Source organism: Mytilus californianus, unplaced genomic scaffold, assembly GCF_021869535.1.
Source record: "Mytilus californianus isolate M0D057914Y unplaced genomic scaffold, xbMytCali1.0.p SCAF_8, whole genome shotgun sequence".
NCBI classification, from domain to species: Eukaryota; Metazoa; Mollusca; class Bivalvia; order Mytilida; family Mytilidae; genus Mytilus; species Mytilus californianus.
Window position 1 is genome coordinate 30,404,408 of NW_026262734.1, and position 23,327 is coordinate 30,427,734.

At 32.9% G+C, this 23,327-nt stretch overlaps 1 protein-coding gene across 2 annotated transcripts in view; it reads left to right on the plus strand.

Annotated features, from left to right (window-relative positions):
• Positions 1 to 23,327, plus strand: part of LOC127712787 (matrix metalloproteinase-2-like) — a 51,507-nt gene that overhangs the window by 19,110 nt on the left and 9,070 nt on the right. The window contains exons 1-5 of one of the 2 annotated variants that reach the window (XM_052219402.1): positions 2,676 to 3,645; positions 13,842 to 14,104; positions 19,809 to 19,990; positions 20,466 to 20,564; positions 23,096 to 23,254. In XM_052219402.1, the coding sequence (XP_052075362.1) occupies positions 3,400 to 3,645; positions 13,842 to 14,104; positions 19,809 to 19,990; positions 20,466 to 20,564; positions 23,096 to 23,254 (949 nt within the window). In that variant the 5' untranslated portion in view covers positions 2,676 to 3,399. Of the gene's footprint in view, positions 1 to 2,675; positions 3,646 to 13,841; positions 14,105 to 19,808; positions 19,991 to 20,465; positions 20,565 to 23,095; positions 23,255 to 23,327 lie in introns of those variants that run through there. The other variant, XM_052219403.1, reaches the window with a different exon arrangement.

Consider the following 23,327-nt stretch of genomic DNA (forward strand, 5'->3'; position numbering starts at 1 on the left):
TATTGAAAGGGGGATAACGCAAAAACATATTGAGGAAAATACAGCTGCTAAAAAGTAAAATAACAAAAATACCGAAATCCAAGGAAAATTCAAAACGGAAAGTTCTTTATCAAATGGCAAAATCAAAAGCTCAAACACATCAAACGAATGGAAACAACTGTCATATTCCTGACTTAATACATGCATTTCTAACGGTAATCTGTTTGCATCGATTAATGCCAAGTTTGCTTACATTTATTCGAAATAATTAAAACAAAAGAAAGAGTGCAAACAGAATATGTTGCACGTCCAATGTCACGTGGATAATTTGTTTCACCGCCAATGTAAATCAATTATTTGTTTGCGCCTAAAATTGTAGGTGACATTTTATAATCATAAGATTTATGCATTTGGTAATCGTCACCTAAATGTACTGTATAAAATGTCACGTGCGATGCCCATTGACATAGAAAATGCTTATCCGCTGTAAATCTAGCCTAATTTTTGGTTGTCTTGTTAACAAAAGGAAGCAGAGATCTAAGTTAATCTTAACGTTAACCTGAGCCATAATTGGCAGTCTTTTGACCTGTCGTACCATAATGTTCTAATAATAAGTATTTTTAAAGGAAATAATTAACTAAGACTTAAAGAGTTCATTCGATGTCAAGCAGTGTAGGAATGTAGTACGATGCTCGGAACCACTTCATCTTAAGTTGACATCCTTTATAGGGCATTTCCTAAGGTTTTCAGGTGAACACTGTTCTCATGCTGACCATAAGGTTGTTTATTTTTCTTAATCATAAACAGATGACATAAAACCAATGATGAATCGACGACAAACATTAAACAGGTTACTGTCCAAAAGTCAAGGAGATGAGGGAAGAACACAGAAATGAATTCACAAACCGATTGATTGGTTGGTGGTTTCTCATAACAAAGTGAACAAAGATGCTAATATAAATCATAAATAATTGAAAGCCATCTAAAACCTCTAGTAGATTTATAATGATTTCAATGTTGTGTTAACCTGTATTGAATAATTACAATAAATAAAAATTTCACAATATTTTTCTTTGCATTTTTCTCATTATTTTTTAATTTATATCTTTTTCCGTTGCCTTTTTTCTTGTGACCTTTCTGTCTCTACATTCATGTTTAATCAGATTTGGGAGAAATTGTTCGTATAATTTATTTTGTTTTCATGTATACCATCAATCCCATTGAGGTATAATAGTGTATTATTTTCAATAAGCTATAATTTAAGCAGTTTGGTTATATTAAAATTATGAATTAACTTTGCATATTATTTGAAAATTGTATACAAACTAAGAAGCTTTATAAACGACAGGCAGCTGTATCCTGTTTCATAATGATGCAAAGCTTGTTAAGATTTTTCAAAGCTTTACTGAAAAGCAGTTTAATTCAGCAACATTTATTCTTGAATAAAACAACAAACTCGCGGCGAATTCAAGCGTTTCTCGTATTTTTCGATGTCGCCAAAAATTGATAAAAAGATAAAAGGAGATTGTATTTATTAATAATAATGAAACCGTTAAAACTTTTACACTCCAGTGATTCGTGTATCTCGTAAAAGATGTTGTATTGTCACCATATGGCTTTTTTATGTGATGATTAACATGTCCATATTATCGATTAATAACTGTTTTAAAATTAATAAAATTACAGAAAAACGAAACTAGATTCTGAATCACTGATCTGTAATGGCGTTAACAATAAAAACGAAGCGTCCGACCCGAGTACAAATAAAGTACATTATTTGTATTACAAGGTGTTGAATGTCTAATGACTTTATTCAAGGTGTATAAATTCGCACCTGGTTTTTTATGAACTATGAATCAGAAAATATATAATAACAACATTTGATATGGATACAGATGTTGTTTTGTGTTGACAAATTTCTGTCTTTAAAAAAAAATAAGAAGATGTGGTACGTTTTAAAAGTCACATGACAAGATATACCCATTCTGTCCCTTTTCCTGATTTTACATATGATTTTAAAAGTACACGGTGTAGGGTTGTTTCTCCTAAAAACAAGAATTTGTATCTTGCTATAAAAATTCTCAACTAAAAAAAATAATATTATTACTTATTATTTTTTGTTTGCTTTACTTTTTAATCGACTGATGTTACGTCTACACTACTTCCAACACCCTTTTTACTAAAGTTTAAAGTATCTGATTTTCAAAAATAAATAAGGAATTAATTCAGGTATTCACTTCAAATGAGAATTTACCAACCGCAATAGATATATAAAGGAAAAGGAAGGGGTACACTTCAATGTTCACCCGAGATATTAAGACAGCACACGACAGTTTATTGGTACTTTATAAAGGTAAACATTGTATAAGTAACGATTAAACTTAGTAATGTGTAATTTGTGGTGAAAAAACAATCCCGTTTTAAATGGCTTTGGGGTAGATATAGAGTTAATCATCGGAAATAAATTATAGGTGTGTTAAAATTATGTAAAAGTATCAATCAGTCGATCCGAATAAAGATGAAACAGTTATTTGATTATGCCAAATTGGATAAGCATCATCAGTTACTAAGGAAACGAAAGTTAAATAGTAATACAATTGATATTGAATTGCCCCAATAAAAATTCTTTCAGACAATTATCTAATATGAAAAGAACAACATAGGTCTATCATAATCGATTTCATTTTGTTATTAAACGTTACAATGTATGTAACGTGCAGACGACTTTAGCTATTTATCGTCTGGTGTTCGCGTGGCAGTTCTGTTGAAGATGTTGCGCTTTGATTACAATGAATGACTCATGCTACGTCAGACGATGGCATTAAAAGAAGATTAAAAAAATATTTGATGTGTGAATTAACTTGTACATGTGCTTTTTAGTGTAAATGTAGTGTATGCATGGAGTATTTTATTTATTAATCTATAATCTTTGAAAAATCAATTTATGTACAGGATAAAAACGGCGCGTCAGTTTCCGGATGATGTTGACAAGTATAGTATTTGTGTAAACAAACAGAAGATGACACTTAGGAGCGATGACACTATTTAATAAACAAAACATTATACTTACTTCGAATTAACATCTGTGTCAAAGGGGCTGACTCCGGAAACCTTCTTTATTGTTCTTCCACTGACAATTAGCTTATCAGAGTGTACAGGAAATAATGTTTTCTCATTGGTTAATTATTAATCCAAGCATAACGTAAACTACAGATGTGTTTAAAGCATCTTCAAAAAAGATAAACAATAATTTCTAGGATTATAAGTAATCAGTTTATTAAAATCGGGGTCAGTAGGTAATATAACACCCGCTGAGAAAGTTCGTAAACCAGATAAACGGATTTACGCTTTATTACATTAATTCAGCATCTGAATTTCATAGGGATTGGAAGTGTGTTGTCTATATGTGATATAATTAAAATGAACTTGTTGGATTTTCTGTGTTCTTACCATTCCGTTCGGACTAAACGTGTTGTAAGTCCAGTTTCTGTGACTTCAGGGACCAACTCTCATCGTACAGGTTGTGCATATTCTTCGTCCAAGATGTATATTTCATGCAGTAATTTATTTAGTGTAACTATAGTTATATGTGTGATATTATGTAGTATATTTCCATGTTTGACGGGTTCTCCTACAAAACAAGATCAGGCATCAACACAGGCATTGGTAAGATTATTTATATATAATAAATATGTACATATACAGGGCTGAGGTTATATAATGTTACATCTAGTATACTATTCCCAGCTACAACGATATTCCATATTTAAGGATATTAATAATTGTTAGTCTTGGTTATTTTCATTCTTTCTTTATTGGAATTATTTTGGCAGAAATGGACATTGGGGTTAATGCTAGGGAAGTTTAAGGGATACGGGATATAAGCGATTTTATCCCTCTTAATACATGAAATAAGGAATATGCATATATTTTATTCTGGCTATGTCAGATGAAGACTTAAAGAAAAGACTTTTTATTTCAATTCCAGAAACACCTCTTGGTCTTTTGTTTTCATAGTTTTAACGTCGTCAAATGGTATCTAAATCATGAAAAAATCAAAAATATGTATTTGTATAGAATGCTGTCAAAACTATGGTAGAACTGCTATGATTATAAATGTATAAATATATGTCCCGAAATAAGTGTTACTCTTTGTATATTTCTTCTTCTTGTAGTCTTTAGAAAACCCAATTTTAAAAAGGCTACATAATTTATTCAAATATGAATTTTGTATACAAAAAAAAAATCATGAGATCAAGACGTTGTTCCTCTTATCCATTTTTCATATCCAAGGAAAACTTGGCATTACTATAAAAGCAACATTATAACCAGATGTTTCCTACAATTATTTTTATGTGTAATGAGTTTTACAAATCTTCATAGAACGTTTCATTGAATCGTGCCAAAGATGAAACAGGCCGTAAAAACATATGGTGCACCTGATGAGAAGTAAAAAATACTACATGTCAAACAATTGAAAGGAGAGTGTCTGTTAGTAAGACATGCAAGAAATATATATTTGTCATGTTTGTAGTTTAGATTTCATGCAAATTTGTATTTCGCCAATCCTCAATTTATCCAGGTTGCAATCGTCGAGTCAATCCCATTACATTACTAAATTAATATTTTTTTTTCATATAATTTTTTAATTAGTTTGAGTCATAATTTCAAGGAACTAAATTTTTCTCTTAACTTACAAGTACATTTTATGCTGTTGAAGGAAGAATTTTCTATTTCCTCTTTCGTGATTCATCAATATTCAATCTGAGACAAAATATTTTGACGTCAGGCAAATATACCTTCCCAGATTCAAGAGATTAAAACATTTAAAAAAAAGAAGTCAAAAGACAAAATTGAGGTTTTAAAGTAGATAAATGTTATGATAATCTCTTCCCAAAATTTTTCAAATATTTACTTTTAATTCGTGATGAGTATTGAATGTGATATTTCAGGCAAGTGTAGATTTCATATAATTGACATTACGTATTGAAGCCAGGTGAGAAGATGACAATGTAAATATTAATCCATGTCACAGGTGTGACAATACTCTTTAAGACATGTCGATCAACAACATTTAATATTAAGGTTCAATGACACGTGCGTACCTTCGTCTCATAAAAGAAATTTAATGCAGAAATAAAACGATTTACTTGCATCTTTGTATTATTTACCTGTGTGCATATCGCCTTAAAGTGATAACTGATTCATTCAATCGATTAAACATGTAATTTTTTTGGTATACTTACTAGACCTTTTCAACAATTGTCTACACCTACAGTTGACAACGACTACGACAGGTAAGATGTAAGTGGTCGTCTCAAAGAGGTAATGGTTGTATATAATGGTTACCAGTAACTGAATTGAAAGGATTTTTTTGTTGCCTATATGTATTTACCACAACGATATTTTTGTTGTTGTTGTAAACCATTTACCGATTTAAATTCTTTAATTTCATTTTTGAATTGAGTATGAATGAGGGTCTTGATGGGGTTTACAGAATAGAAATAAATGGACAAATACTACAGGATCATGGGACAAAAAATAAAGAATAGAGAAAAATAGGCAAAAAAAAATAAAGAATAGAGAACAATGGGAAAAATAATAGAAATAGAAAATGGCTTAAAAAGTAAGAGAATACAGAATAGGGATCCCATCCAGACCCCCATGAATGAATAAAAGGGAGATCTTTAATAGTCTATGCAATATTTTTAGAAGATGAGATTAAAGCTACTTTAAACTAGGAAAATAAATGTAGTAAATATTTAAACAGACAATTGTTTTATGTCTTTTGATATGGGCGGCACATTTCTATACAAAGTCCGTTATTTTTGGCCTCAAGATTCCTTCGTACTTAACAGTTTTTTTTTTAATTCACTCATACTATTTTCAATTTAAATCTGTATTTAGTGACAAGTTGTACAGAACATTTAGATAAAGCGAATGTCCTATTTCATATTTTGGTTATATTTTGTTTTTAATTCCAAAAGCACATAACAGACTTTGACAATAATGGGAAAAGGCAGACACGGGTTATGGACACGACATGAATAAAGCATAAAACCTCAAAATGCAACACATAAAACAGACATTTAGAGTTACCGCGTGATCTTCAATACTGTCGGGTAATCATTACCAAGCAGCGAGATCTGATCGGCTCCGACAAAAAAAAAGAGATCAAATCAAATGCCGCAGCATAATATTGTAAAATAAAAATTCTTCCGAGAAAAGAATATAACATTGACCAACATATTCCGGGCTTGGAACCGTCGCATAACACATTCGGCGGGGGTTTTACTTATATGATTGGATCCAACAGCTCCCACTATGTTTGGTCAGAGGTGAAATAAAAAAGACAATTGGGAAGTATATTGAAACTAGATAAGAGTAGAAAACCGAAGCGTAGATCAACAAAAGGGAAAATCAAGAAACAAAAACAAATCCAGGACAAGAGAAAAGGGCAATTTTCTCATAGAAAACCAAAGTTATATGAGTAAAAACTGACACCCTTAAACGCAAGCGCTACGACAGGCTACGCAGTACTAGCTTCTGACAAGACACTAGACGTGTTTCTCGTAAATGTTATGCCCGGTAACGGAGAAAATGTATCAATAACAAAGGGACAACTTATAGCAGTCAATTATATTCAATATGTACAGGAGTATAGTGAAGATTTGTTGAGAAACGTAACCTCTACGATGTCCACAAGTGTGTTTTGGACGCGTAACGGACAGACAGAAAGTCCCGTTACAATGTCCTCTCCGTAACTTAATTACTATGGGGATGATAATGGATTCGGATGTGAATAGATTGACGATTATTATTATTTTTTTATTCAATTTATAGAATTGAAAGAGAAATGGTTTATAAATAAATGCTTACATATAATAAGTTTTATATGAAAGAAAGGGGGGGGGGGGGGGGACCACAGAAAATCAACAATAGCTATATTTGCTTAATATCCGTCCTTTCTTCAAAATAATACCGTTCAAATCGAATGTGTACGTATATGTTACATGCATGTTATACCTGAATGATTTTTATGTTTGATACGACCCCTCTATTTCTCCTGTACACTGTAGGTGTCAATAGTCGGTGTCGAGAGTTGTTGAAAAGGTCTATTACTTCTCACAACGTTTCTTTGCGGTGAGAGTTTAAAATATCAAAGGTGACCTTGCACGAAAAGTTACATTATAATGCTGAAGAATGCAGTCTTCACAAAAAAGGTGTGATATGACTTGTCTGGAACACCAGCTTGTTTCTATAGATTAAAAATTCCACTTGTATAGATTTTAAAATGTCACTCCTTGCTGTCTCATCAATTATTTGAGAGTTATAAATAAAGTGCACTAGGAAGTCGAAACTGATGCAGCTGCTACTGACTCAGTCACAGCATCCTATGATGAGTAAATTCTTCTAAACTCGGTCAAATAATTTGCATTATAGTTACATGTATTCAGATGTCTCTGATGTATTTATGATGATGTAGAGAAGAATCTGAGAATCTCTCCAGTCTCATTCTAATTAGAAAATGACACGATGAAAGATTAACAAGCAAACCGCATTGTCATTTGACTTCTTCGTGAATCTAAAATCAATTTTAAACCACCCTGAATAATGAGTTTTTATTGACTAAGTTCTATCTGATGGTCTCTGAATCATACCATATTTGTCTTTGATTTCGTGCGTGAAAATTAACAATGAATATTCTATCCCGTCCTATAATGATACCCTTAGGATGGGCAATGTCAAATAATGAACAAATATGCCCAAGACGTATTAGACACTTTTTCACACTAGTTAATATTAAATACGCGTTCTTGCCCTTTGAACTATAGGTTCTGAACTTTCCTAGTTAACTTTTCGAACGCAGCGGCAGATTTTGATATGGAAAAGGTGACATCATTTTTTTTTTAAATTCCTCTCGCCGCTTTCTATGTATAATTCTAGAAAAATTAGAATAATATTTCACATGTTCATGTTTATCTGAAAGATTTGTAATGCTTTGGAATTTAACAAGATTTTGTTAAATTCTTTCTTCATCATAGAAATTCCTGTTTATATTTTCGTAATAGTCAGCAGATATCATTCTGCAGCATGTACGATGTGCATACATATGATCTGTTATATTATGGTATGTAATTCAGTCTCAACAAGATGCAACATGTACACAAACGATACACATACCTACTTCCCTTTCTGATGTCCCTCCAAAATGAGATTGTTTTGTTATAAATAAGGCAACTGAATTGTTTCATATTTTTCATGTCGGGACATTTTATAGCTGACTATATATATACGGTATGGGTTTTTCTCGTTGTTGAAGGCCGTATGGTTGCCTATAATAGATTACACCCACTTCAGTTGTCTCATAGGCAATCATATACCACATCTCCCTTATTTTAATATTATTTGTATTCATGCAAATCTTGCATTAGGTTCTATACCTGTGTATGCTATTTCATTGGAGGCCATCCGTTTAAGAAGAATTACGCTTGAATAAGTTTCAAGGGAACATCGGAAACTACTACAAAAGATGTTCATATTTTGCTATAGAAGTCTAAGGGCAGGTGGACGGCTGGACACTATGATTAACACGAAGCCCCAAAATTTCCAATAAGAAACAATAATTAATTTGACATCAATTTAAAACGAAGCCAAAGTTTAACTATCATTATTCGAAAAGTACAAAAAATGTACATTTACATATTTACATACATTTTTTAGCTTACTATTTGGTATGGGTTTTGCTCATTTTTTAAGGTCGTACGTTGAAGTATAATTGTTTATATCTTTGATGGTTGCAATAGCACCGCATCTCCTGAATTTCAAATACATGCATGTTCGTTATAAAACAAAAAAAAAGGATAAAAAAAACTTGAGTAGAAGAAAAGTATATGCATGTTACCCAGCAGTGAAAATCGACCAGGGCCAGGGATAAGTCATGAAAGTTGCACATTGTGTAAAATGGTTGCGAGGGCTGTTCTTTCAAACTATTTGTTACATTAATTCTCCCCGTGTCCGAAAAGCAACACAAGATTTAAATATATATATAAATGAGAATAAAAGGGCATTGCAGAATATTTATTTAGCCATTTGTGTCAAATGTTGGCGTTCTTTTCCATTTCCAGACCTTCGTCGTACCCATTGTTTATCTTTCGGTGCTTATGATGCGCCAGATAATAACACATAATTAAGTGGACACAAGTATTATTAACCACAGACTGACACACAAACAAAACCACGGAAAAGGTCACTTAAGTAAAGTTCAAAAGTTCAAGTTTGAAAATTGTAGGACTAATGCACTGATACATGTACGATAGTAGAACCATCCTCTTTTAATTACCGGAATATTTCAGTCCCTCTCCGTGATCGACTCTTCTACTCGCGAGGTTAAGAAGCGATCGTAGAGCAACGGAATATAACGACTTCATTGTTAGGGTTACATCTTTAAAATACAAAGAAATTCGTTTTGGTTCAGGATGTCATTCGAACCTACGATATAAAATGTTATAAACCCATGTAAAATGTCATCAAATTTTTTTTCAACAGCAATACATTTTCGTCGTGTGAGTTATAGTATTGTACATGTTGTATGTCCACTTTTGACAAAAAATGGAGATAGCTATATATTTTATATCCAGGTGCAATAGTCTATCTCCCTATATATATATATTAGGATATTTCTACATTCTATGAGTTTTTGTCAGAACTAAACTGTTGTATTTCCACACTAACATTGAATAATAATAGCGTATGCATCTAGTTGGGCACCGGTAGATCAGAGAAAAATAGTTTTATAGTGTTGTATCTCCACTTTTTTCTAGTACTTTTGCTGTAAAATATTTGTTAGTAAAATTATCATGGTAGTACTATGCTTAAATAGTTTGCATGGTTTGAACTCAATCTATGAGTAATTCTTGGCAATATAGGCATTCCCGAATTGGTGATATGACACAATTGAAAAATCCATGATCTATCTCCAATAGAAATGTAGGGATTCATTTCTAAAACAGTATAAAAATAAGACGATGTGGTATGATTGCCAATGAGACAACTATCCACCAAAGTTCAAATGAAGTGGATGTAAGCAATTATAGCCAACCGTACGGCCTTCAACAATGAGAAAAACCTATACCGTATGGTCGGCTATAAAAGGCCCCGACATGAAAAATATGAAACCATTCAATTGTGATTACTAACGATCTAATTTAAAACAAAACAATTTACGAAAAACAAATATGACAGACATGATCCAACGACAACCACCGAACTACAGGCTCCTGACTTGAGACAGGCATATAAAGATTGTGGCGGGGTTAAAGATGTTTGTGAGCGCTCAACCCTCCTCCTAACCTGGGACAGTGGTATAACATAAGAACAAACTATAAAAATCGGTTGAAAAAGGCTTAACTCATCAGATGGATACAAATGAAAACACATCCAACAAAAACACAGAGTGGACGTGGACGGGTACTTATACATCCCCACAACAAAAAGACACTAAGTACAGATCTGAGAGTACTCGCAGTTACTGACAGCTAGTTCAAAGCCAATAACAACTTATAAAAAAATCATGTATCTAAGACTAAAAGATCAATCAGTACACATCCAACATCCATGGATTTAGTGTAAAGATGTCATTAAAAGTCCGAGAAAAACATGACCTTGTGCAAAATCCAAACTATAGGTATCGACAGATTGTAATACCGTGAAAGTAAATATGTGTAATATTTAGTATTGTTTAAATTTTCTGATAACAAATATAATGTTTTTATTATTGTTTTATTGTCCAATTTAGTTCGTTAAACATTCCTTATCTCATCTATGCAGGATGTTGAAAAGAACAAGGGTACATGTTTTCTAACCCTGTAGTTGTTTTTCATTCTATTTTCGTCCATAAGTTTGAGTCATTTTCCCCCCAAGTGCTAATATTGCATCATCTTTATTCAGAAGAGCCTTAAAATGTATGAAATTTGTATTTTTAAGGCCTCTAACCCAATTTTACTACAACAGATGTGATAGCGTGTGTCAAAAAGGTCACGAGCGTGTATTCTAGGCAGACTTCGTCATGGTACTCAGTTACAATGTGTGATTCACATTGGTGGAAAATTCGAAACTTACAATTCCGTTTATAATGGTCTATAATGATCTTACCTGAAAGATTGCTAATAAAAGCAACAAAGCTTTTCATTAAATTTGCTAAAGTTTGAGTATACATATTTATATATCTGCAGGTTACTAGTACACTACGACTCATTTCAGATGAGTAACCACAATTTGTTGAATAATTAGCGACATACGCAGGGTAATATGTAATGAATTACATAAATGTAGCAAAAAATGCATGCAACATATCCTTGGCAACCGTAAAAATTATAAATATTGTACATAGTATACCGTAAATATTATGCTAAAAAGATTATTTAAAACATAGATTTTTTGTTTCCTTTGCAATTCCAGAGATTTCATCATGTTCGTTGTCATGATTGTAGACATTATATTGTGTTATAGGTAAATTGTTATCCTTTTCGTACTCTCACAATTCTAAAGCCATAAACATATAAAGGATATTGTCTGAAATTAAAAATCTAGGAAATTGTTTGAAATTAAATAATGAATCTCCCTCGTGCTTAGCACTGATTATTGACCGGGTCTGGCAATATTTTTGGTCCTTTTTTATTTGTTAGCCCTTCAACGTTTGTTTTAGATTATGGATTTTTAAAAATTTGGTCACACGTTTCACTGATGAGACATTAAATTGAATCTTGTTGCAATGAAATTGATAGCATAAAACTTATCTTCCATTTTTGTACCTAGCAACATATGGCATCAACGAGGAAAAAAATGGTACGCGCATTTTTGAATGTGCTCGTACAAACCAGCTTGTTAAAACTATAAAAATAAGAAGATGTGATATGATTGCCAATGAGACAACATTCCACAAGAGACCAAATGACACAGAAATTAACAACTAAGTATTTCTTACAGTTCAGAACAAAATCTAATATCCTCTTCCTTTGAGTTAAAAAAGGTGTATTAAGGCTGTGATCGAGCAAGCATTTTGACAAAATTCTAGTGATTTTGCATTGTGATACTTGATTTGTATTTATATTTCATTCATATTCCTATTATAAAAAAATAATAAATTGATATGCCAAATTAAACCCTTATACGTACTTCACCCACTTTTCGTAATATCAAATACTAGTACAGCATGTATACAGTACATTGTATGTACATGACAGATGCGGATCCAGGATTTTGAAAAGGGTAGCCCCAAAACTAAGCAACGCTACATATATGCATTTTATGTAGCCCAATGAAGGGCCCCTGTCCCCATGCCCCGCTAAATTCGTCTATGTATGTTTTTATTAAAGAGTGAATGATTTCCTCGGGTACTAACAGTACATCAGCTACCTATTGATATAGTTAATTGCATATATCCCCACCCTAACGTACACATCTTTATTTTGTATATCAAATGTTAAACGCAGCTTTAAAAGAGTGTTGGGATCCCCATATTGTGAAAAGTACACAATTGTGATTGATTAAAACAAACAGATGTTGAGCATGGTTTGTAGGAGTATTTGTAATGAATGATATAAATAGATAATAAGACAATAATTAGTAACAAATAATTCTGTCTTGAAGACAGCATACATGTTTCGTCAAGTTGTGTGTTTATATAAGACGTACATGTGTATGCAGTAACTGCCAAAGTAAGTGACTGTAGCGTTTGTTACATGTATCTGTGAAAATAAAGTAAAATTAAAAAACAATACAGGGTTAACTATCGAATGATTGATTATATCTAATAAACGTCCAATGGCAAATATTTCATACATATCCAACTAAGAAAGCCAAGCGGCCTGATTGAAAATTGAAGGGTCGGTTAATGGTAGGGACACTGTTATACTATTTCGAATGAAAAACAAAGATACAAGATATTTTACTCACAACTCGATGGAGAGTGAACATAATAAACAGCTGCTCAGGCTTCAGTTTTCTATGCAGTGTTTTGTGGACTTGTTTGTCCTTCGTCGTCTTTCGTTTTTCTGTCATTGTATTGTCAGTTTCTTTTCGACTTATTAGTTTTGAATGTCCCGTGGTTTCTTTCACCTCTTTTGTAATAATTTATCATTGAAAAGATTGATCGATGCAGATTTTCATTATTATTAAAGATATAAAATGGGGCATACACTGTTTCCCTATTACGTGATTACCAAAAATAATAAAAAGTTAGTACAAATATAAAAATCATTGATGAAGGTATCAAGATGCTCATTTGAATTAACAAAATATGCATGTCCAATTAGCATTTGTCACATAATTGTAAAGCTGTTATTAAATTATTAGAAAACAAAGGTATATAGGGAACTGAGTCATCATACCTTTCACAGGTGTGCAGGAGACGGCTAGACAGAAAAAAGGGGGGGGGGGGGTTAATAAAAGTGACATGTTAATTTGAAGTTTGCAGTTTACTAATAAAAATACTGATAAGGTGCCTAGTCAAAACGACTAGGATTCGCTGGCTTATTTGTTAGAGTGTGCCACTGCTACAATAGATCAACCACGGAGGCGTCCCAATGGTATTTTTTATGATCGTCATTTTTTTAAGGTAGACCAGACCGTAATATCAAACATCAAGTGCGTGCCTAGAACCTAACGGTTACAAAAAGCACGCCCCCTGCCGTGTATTTGTATATTCTTGGTATACACAAAAATTGCATTCGTAAACCACCTCGTTCAACATAAATGGGCTCAAATTGGGAAAAATAATAAAACAATTTTAGTTGCATATAATATTTTTCACCTTGTGATTATAAAAAGAGAGTTGACATAAACCATTTTTGTTCTTGCAGGATTATTTCAGCCGGTTTGGGTATTTAGAAGGTCCATCTAGTGAAACAGGTAACCTCATGAACCCGGCAGAATTTCCAAAAGCCATTAGGAACTTCCAGCAATTCGCCGGTATCCCCGAGACTGGTGTTCTAGACCAACGTACCAAAGAATGGCTTCAGAAACCTCGATGTGGCAACAAAGACACTGTTATAGACTCAGAAGAACGCATGCGTCGTTACGTATTGGCACCATCTAAGTGGGACAAAAAAGATCTTACGTATAGGTAAGTCTTAATTCAATAGGTATAATTTTGTTATAGTCCGGATGCGGTTTTGGCTATTATTTAATCTCTAGACTGAATGATCAAATTAATTAAATAGTCTTTAAAACTGAAATTCATATCTGCAATCAGCAAATTAATTATAGTTAGGAAGATTTATTTCAATACCAGAATAATTAGAAAAAAAGGTGCATTTTTATTGAATTTTTTAGGTTATTATTAAGACACATCATGACATTATAAAGAACCGAAAAAACCCGAAGTTCTTAAATGGGACGCCAAGGTAACGATATTTCAAACCAGCACTATCTCCTACGTAGTCCTAACGGTACTAGTGTAGGAACTCCTAAAATCAAAACCAAAATCGTTATAAAAGCAAATATACTAGATTTAAAAGAAGCGAATTATAAAAAAGCAACTTATATATGATCTTTATTTTTTTATAAAAAAAAGATGTTGTATATACTATACAGTGCTTACATTGATGGATAAGATAAGTTGCTAGTTGACATTTGGTGTCATTAACTATTATAGAGAGACTTGACAATGGACCATTCCAGTTCATGTCTTCATGAAGGGGGTGGATGGTTCTTTCTGAGCTGTGTACATCTTACATTATGTATACGTACAAAAACTTTTTTTTGTAAGCTTTTTTGCCCTTATCTATAGAGTAAAAACACCAACAAGTATATACATCTGATTATAAATCTTCAATATTAAAAAGGACCGATTTTCTTTCATATTTTAATTACCTACTTGTTACAAAGTTTACCCTTAAGATTTGAAATGGTGAAGCACACAATCCTTGAGAAAGCTAAGTGCACTTTGTAGATTTCCCGTCATTGATAATCACAAGATGGTTAGGCAGGAGGGAACAAACCGAGAGATTTTATCCTTGAATATTTATATCTGAAAAATCTTTAAATTGATAAACGTACTTTCATCATATCTTGCAAGAATATGAGATAACATCATACACCAATTATCTCTGGTACTCAGTATGCCAAAAGCTGACCGCGTTCGGTGAAGAACTCCTGTTGAGCACCTCAATCAGTAACATGTGGAAGGACATTCACTTCATACTGTGAGAAGATTTGGGAAAATAGCATCAGTTAAGCCAATCAAAATTCATGTTATACCTCGGTTCCACGTGCATGGTAAAATCATATGTCTTATGACATCTAATATTTCACTTCCACACAACTTTGAGAACAGTCGTGATTTGCGAGTTGGGGCCGCCATCTTGCTTTTAGGTTTCAGCAACAGAAGATGTCACGTTCTAGGCGGGATTTATCATCAAACGATTGTTGCTACTGTACCCTTGTTCATCATGTTGTCATGTAGATAAGAAACATCACAACCTGCATGAATGAGGGCATACGGCAATGACTGTCAACAATAGCTGACCATCTACTGACAAATGGAATAAATCTGGAGTGACCGGAGTCTTTCATGGACTTTTATATGTATTTGATTAGAATCTTATGTGAACGTAGTATAGCTAAGTTATGTTGTTTGTAGAGATTTTCTTTGGTTTTAGTAGCGATACTTTTTAGTTTCTCTTAGTGGAGTTTATAATACGTAGTTCTTTGTTTTTCTGTCGTGCACGTGTCTTAAATTATATGTTATTGAAAACTGGCAGAATACTGATTAAATGTTCTCTTAATTTACAAAATTTACAAATGACAATACCTCTTACAGCGTCATTGTTGTAACAAGTTCAAAGGTGTACTTCAAGATTAAAACTTTACTTAAAATTGTTTTAAAGTCCCCGTTTTGAGCCCCAACACTCGACCTAGCTTCTGTATAAATAAATATAGAAAACATCTGGAACTAATGAGTATTAGAACTGTTGAAGACTTATGTTTCTGGGGTCACATGGGGATTTGGTTTACATAAAGGTGCGATTTACCATTAGTTTCATGGGAAAAGACTTTAATATTTAATTTTCGATTTTATTTGCATAACATGAACCAACACATACTTGTGTTTTCTTTTTTCTGACAGAAAAAAAGCACGCACACACACACACACACACATTGCGATAACCACTGATGATTCAAAATTAATTTGTTTCACAAGTAATCGTGTAAGTGTCGTTTTCACAAAGTGATACATTTCATACTTGAATCAGCATTGTATATATATATGCATTCATGTCGACCACCTTCTGCATTTCATTAGTAGTCTCGAAATGTGTCTAGCATCTAAGTGCAAATTATTGTTGTAGCAATAAAATTGTATAATTTCATTAGGACAGAATTGGATGAAACCCTGATACCGGTTTTATGTTTCCGTGTTTTAGCATGTTTTCTGTATTATCTGTGTTTTCCAGTAATCACTTACGCTCCATGAAATATTGTCAATCTAGAAAAAAAGTAATTTTCACATAAACCTCTCTATAAAACTATTGATTTTGTTAAAGTTATCATATTTTTTCCTGTATTCAATTTAGATTGTTCAGTGCTTGGAATCTATAAGAAAAGAAAACAGTGCAGTACTTTTATTGAATCCTTTTACCATAACAAAAGCCATGACTGACACTGGTGTGAAATATGACTTTCATTCAATATCTTGTTATCTTTTGAGTCTATTTATCAATAACAGTGATTTCCTTTTAGTTTTAAACCAAGAAGCTTGTTGCAACCACTTTATTTGAAAACGCATTCTTGTCTTCATCTCAAATTGTTTAAATAGTGACCATGTAAAAAAAAAAATTGAAGAAAAGCTATCATATATGAAACGGTCATGAATGGTATCGAAAACGTCAGTGTCTTGAATAAGGGGAGTTTGTCTCTATTACATGAACAAAGCTATTATGTCCTGCAATAAGCGTAATACGTGCGAGCAATTTGATAAAATTGAGAATGGAAATGGGGAATATGTCAAAGAAACAACAACCCGACCAAAGAGCAGACAACAGCCGAAGGCCACCAATGGGTCTTCAATGCAACGAGAAAATCCCGCACCCGGAGGTGGTCCTCAGCTGGCCCCTAAATAAAAGTATCATCTCATGCTAATAGTTGTGTTACTGAACTCGTTGGTTACTGAAACTTTAACAAAATCTAATTTGTTTGTATGAATATAATATGGTACACGTTATCTAATAGGGATAATAAAACCAGTTGATTTTACGCTCAAGCAGTCTTTTTGTATATGATATATCAGTTATAAAGTAATCTTAATGGGTAAATAAAACTAACTGATCTTTTACACTCAAGCAGTCTTCTTACTTTTTTAGATACAATGTCAATAACAAATTCATATTTTTCTTTTAATCAACGAAAGGAAAGGCGTTACCCAACTTTGTCTCTTGCCATTACAGTGGCTATCGGAATTCATTAGACTACAACTAACTCAAACCTTTCATTATAGTAGAAGTTATAAACATTAACAAACGTTCGTAAGTGGCGGCTTCCTTCACGAAGTCCACCTTACATATACAGCCTTAGTGCACATATAGGCAAACACTAGTCTCGTGTACAGTTTTGTTCGTGTTGATTGCTGTTTGTTGTTTGTTTATTCTGCCATGGGTATTTTATATTCTCGTTTCAAGTCCATTCTACTGGTTATTTCAACATTTGTTTTTTTTTCAAGATTGAAAGTAAATTATCTAATATAACGCCAAGAGCCTCGTTTTCATGGGCTTAAATGACGTTCCTTTCTTGTTATAAATTTTTATTCCTACTGGTCAGTTAAGCGACGAAGGGTAACATTCTGCTCAAATCTAGAAACTTGCTATCTCTCCTGCTGATAACCTACTTAGTATGTAATATAAAACCGGTCAAAGTTTATAATGATTACCACCATATGTAACTAGTCATATCACGAGAAGAAGCATCTAATGTGTACATGGTTTGCAAAAGTTTAATTGTGGTGGATACATGGTCACGCTGTATCACCAAGCAATATTATTGGATTTTCATGCAATGTGCTGATCTTCGAAGAAAACAGATTTCACATCTATTCGATAAAAGGTCAATATACATGATAGAGGTCGTTCCAAAACCTTTTATCTGATGACGGGACATTATAAACATTTCAAAAGATATTTGGCGCCCTCACACCGGAAGCAAATGTTCAAGAAATAGGAACCCTAAGATTAATTCAACCAGTTACAATAGCCAGAGACCTATAATACATATATGTCTCTGCAATAGCGACAGTACTTTTTACAACAATTGTATAAATACGTGGGTTGCTCCAACGTCTGTGTTTTACCCTATTTATAGAAGGAAGAAGTATTTCGAGAAATATTCAATTCCAAAAATTAAACAGACATTCACAATTATTTTAAAGTGCTTCGCCTTGATTAAAATCTTTCAAAAAGTTGTTTATTCATATGAACGAGGAAATATAGTAAAGAGGAGGAAGTAGAGTAAAGTAAAGAGGTTTTGTGAATAAAGATGGTGGCCATGTTTGCTGGATAGATATATAAGTGCGTGCACGTTCGTGTTGCAAAAGACGTAGCTTGTACCATTTAAGTGGTTTCTAAACCATCAAAAAATGCGACACGATCTTACTTCAATATATTCTACACATGTAGTGATTCATACTCTGCCGAGAAGCAAATTTCGTAATGAGTCCTTCCTACCTGTTACACGAAAGTAGCTCAAATATCATTTTACTATTGGTAGTTATATATGTTTCATGTTAAGTGTTTTTACATCTTTATATAATTTTGCATGTTAGATATATACATGTATATTATTCTGTGTTCAATTAAAAATTATTGTAGTTTACTGTACTTAGATTTATTTGAGAATTTATCACGAAAGCTGTAAAACATTATACCACCCAATGTGTAATATAACTAATGTTTCTAGTGTAAATCGAAAATAAATGTATATAATAACATATTTAAAGAACATTTAGGTTCCCACTGACCACACACAGTTATTGCAGTTCATATATAATAGAATTATCTGCATTACACAGCAAACATGGCCACCTATTATCACTTTTTTTTAAATTTCATAACATTGATTATTCTATTCTTCAAAGCATTTCAAAAATTAGATTTAAAAATGAAACATGATCCAGTCTCTCGTCAGTGGTTATGTGACGTCATATCTTAATGTTGTTTTTTTTCTTTTGTTTTGAGAATTTGATGTTGATGTGAGATCTTTGATTGCTTATATTTAATTAATACACAACTTTGACAACTGAAGAGAGTATGTAGCCCTCTAGATGTTTGGTTGTAAATGTCGTTTGATTGCTGTCTCGTCGTATACCCGTGTCTTATTTTATTAAAACTTATTCAACACTCAAAGCATAATAAAAATGCTCTGCCAAAACAGATGCCATGCTGAACATCAAATTTGACCACACTTGACCGGATGATTCTATTTTGGTTATATTAAAGTATTATTATATAAATAAGTGATAGTTGAGAGGCCAAATAAGCAGATCGTTACTCCGAGAGAAAAAACATTCAGTCGAGTCGAAGTCGAGGTTGACACTGTTTTTTCCGTGAGGTCCCTTGTATCAACCAATGGAAAACTGGCATTTAAACAAGAAGTATGATAAATCACAATATCACATTTAACCGACAGTGTTGTTGTTTGTAAGCCTTTTCAGCAAAATAATGACAGAGTTCATTCAAGAACATCAACATTTTTAAACAGTTAGGCTGTGTCAGGATTTTCTGATTTTCCCCTATTTTGTTTCATTTCGTACAGTTACACTCAAACTCTTTCTTTTTCAGAATTACCAATTACACTCCTGATTTACCTCAAAGCACAGTAAGACGTGCAATAACCGAGGCGTTCAAGGTATGGGAAGGTGTGACAGACCTTCGGTTTACAGAAGTTGGAGGTGGAGATGCCGATATCATTATACAGTTCGCCAGACTATATCATCAAGATGGTTATCCTTTCGATGGCAAAGGTATTATTGAATACCATGAAAGTTTAAAGCGAATAGAATGAAATTTTGAAATGACCTTAGTTTTGATTGAATAAGGGATGCATTTAGGAAGCATTTGATTGCTCATTTCAGAAATGACTCATACTGAATAATTATACAAGTAGGAATTTTAACTTTAAGCATCGACTCGTGGTACTTTCTGTAGAAGAGTTATAATACTAGTTATTTTACATTTGTCCTAATAGATAAAAATAAAATACCATGAACAACATGGAAACAAAGGGAATTAATTTGATATTTTTGCAGAAAACAGTGTGCCTTTTTAACATGTGTAAAACGATTGAGGGAATTTCAATGCGACACCTTGAAAACAAGGCCAGATTGAGATAACATACCGTCATATCGATGTAATCTCATGCAGGAAAAAAACTTTGATTTGTTTATGAGAATCTGTGTGCATTTCCTATATGTATAACTTAAACATTTTTTTTTGTAGGTTTAGTTTTAGCCCATGCCTTTTTCCCAGGTTCAGATAAAGGCGGTGACACCCATTTTGATGATGACGAGACATGGACTTTCAACTCAGATTCTGATGGTATATATGCTTCTTTTCTATACTTATGCAATTTTGAATTATATCCAGAAGAAAATTGAAAGCACAATTATTAAACTAATAGAACAAAAAAGAGAGAGAGAAAACGAATTGAAATATAAGTCGGTAGTGGGGTCCAGGGGTATTAGAAATCCCATAGAAATATTTAAGAACTAGTGCACATCGCCATTATTTGAGTTTGATCATTGTTTTGAATTGGAGTTGGTTTCAATACGTAATTACATGTATTTTTGACGATGATGATGATATATGTGTGTTTAACGTCTAGTGACAAATGCATGTTAATGTGATATGAATAATGTGAACCCTTCTCTGTACCGTAGACCGATATACTGACCCGGCTTTTAACGTGTTAGTTGACTGAATAAGGTAACAGTCCGCCGGACACATTATTCTGACGCCAAGCCAACCACTTACTCTTAAATGCAGCATGCTTAGCGTAATAGTTGCAAATACTAATTTTAAAGTTTGGACTGACCAGGTCGGGGATAGAACCAACGCCACCACTCCCCCTTTTCCACTCGAGGTGAGCACGATTCGTTTCTAATTATTAAATTTACTTGACCACTCTCAATACAATCGTTAACACGTAAATGATTTTTGCGTATTGCAACCCTCAAACTGCACCTACCGACAAGTTTGGAATGACATCATGTAATCAAATTACTGAATTAGTATATTGATAAAATTATCAATAAATGTCGTGTACATTGAGTGCTTCGTTATTGATGGAAAAATGAAATATTTGACTTTAATGTTTTTTTCTCTGGTATGCACAATGTATTGCAAAACTGAACATGCAGAAATCAATAGTAACATCTGTTTATTAAGACAAACACCTTGATTTTATATATACCTGGCGAAATAGGTTATCGTACTACCAGGAACTGGCACTAATTTATCAATTGTAGGAAGTGCGTTGGCATTGCTTTGTCTTAATTGAAATGACAGATTAGAAATAAGAAACAAAGAAAAACAAACTTCTTTGATGAAAATCTGTTCATTATCGAATGGCTGGATTTGATACTTTGGCAGATAGAATCGTTTCCAGATAGAATCCTTTGTCTGGATGAGTAATGTTTAGTGTATAATGTAGTCATCACTTATGATTAACCTCAACAGGCCATAAGTCAAAAGTAACAATTTAAAGAAAGCAGTTTTGAAACCAATAAAAGTACTGTTAAATCTTTAATATACTAGTAAGAGGTACATTTTGGGTGAAGAAGAAGAAAAAATCAAATTTCTGTTTGCATATTCTGAATATATATTTATTTTTTGTTAAAATGAGTACGTTTAAAACGGACTTATAATTAAAAAAAAAATTTAAACATTAAAATAAGTAAGTGACACCTACAGCAGGTACAACACTTGAAATACCTTTAACACATTTAAATGCCAAATTCGTATATTATTTTTAGTAGAATGAAATGCTATGTCTGTAGATAATTTAAAGTCGGGTATTTGTTGTCACGTTTTAACCACGAGTTTCCTTTTCTCTTCTTGTTCCAAATATGAAAAGAACACTTTTTTGCAAATAAAGTGCTAAATGTCTATTTCTACTAAATGTTCTTTTTTTAATGCCTTTTCCGTTACTGAACATAACAAATCCCCCCAAAAATTCTTTTTTGTAACCCGAGTTCATTTATTAATATTACAGGTAGAACCATATACAAATAAGGAGATGTGATATGATTACCAATGAGACAACTACCCACCAAAGTTCAAATGAATGGATGTAAGCAATTATAGACAACCGTACGGCCTTTAACAATGAGAAAACCACATACCGTATTAGTCGGATATAAAAGGCCCCGACATGAAAAATATGAACAATTCAATTGAGAAAACTAACGGCCTAATTTATAACAAAACTATTTACGAAAAACAAATGACAGACATGAACCAACGACGTCCACTGAACTACAGGCTCCTGACTTGGGACAGGCACATAAAGAATGTTGCGGGTTAAACATGTTTGTGAGCGCTCAACCCTCCCCGATCCTGGGACAGTGGTGTAACAGCGCAAAATAAAAACAAACTATAAAAATCAGTTGAAAAAAGCGATCTTAACTCATCAGATCGATACAAAGCAGAAAAACATCACACAAAAACACAAACATGACGTGGCAGGGTATTTATCCACTCCTCATCCCTAACAACAAAAAATACAATAATTACAGATCTGAGAATACTCGCAATTACTGACAGCTAATCCGAAGCCAATAACAACTAATAAAAAAATCATGTATCTAAGACTAAAATTTAGACTTAAAGAACAGTTATGTCATTTAATTGAAATAAAGGATTGCTTATATTTACTGTTCTGGACTTCATGCTCCCATCATGGAAGAAATATCTTAAAAGAGTTATGTGTTTGTATTGCTTGAACAGACATGCCAGGAGAAGACTGAAAAAAAAGTTGTGTTTTCCTGGCTTTTTTCTGTTTCGTCCCTTGTATTGTACAGTCTATGGTATTCAATATTATACGTTCATGGTTTAATCTTCAATTTTAGGCGTGGACTTGTTTATGGTAGCAGCCCACGAGTTTGGTCACGCCTTAGGTCTCAGCCATAGCAACCAGCCTGGAGCACTCATGTATCCATGGTATCAAGGTTACATTCCAAATTTTAGACTTCCACATGACGATATCCAAGGGATTCAGACTCTTTATGGTAAGTATACCTACACATTCTAGAGTAACATCCCTAACCTTTGACTTCCAAGATGTCTAATGACTCAAACGTT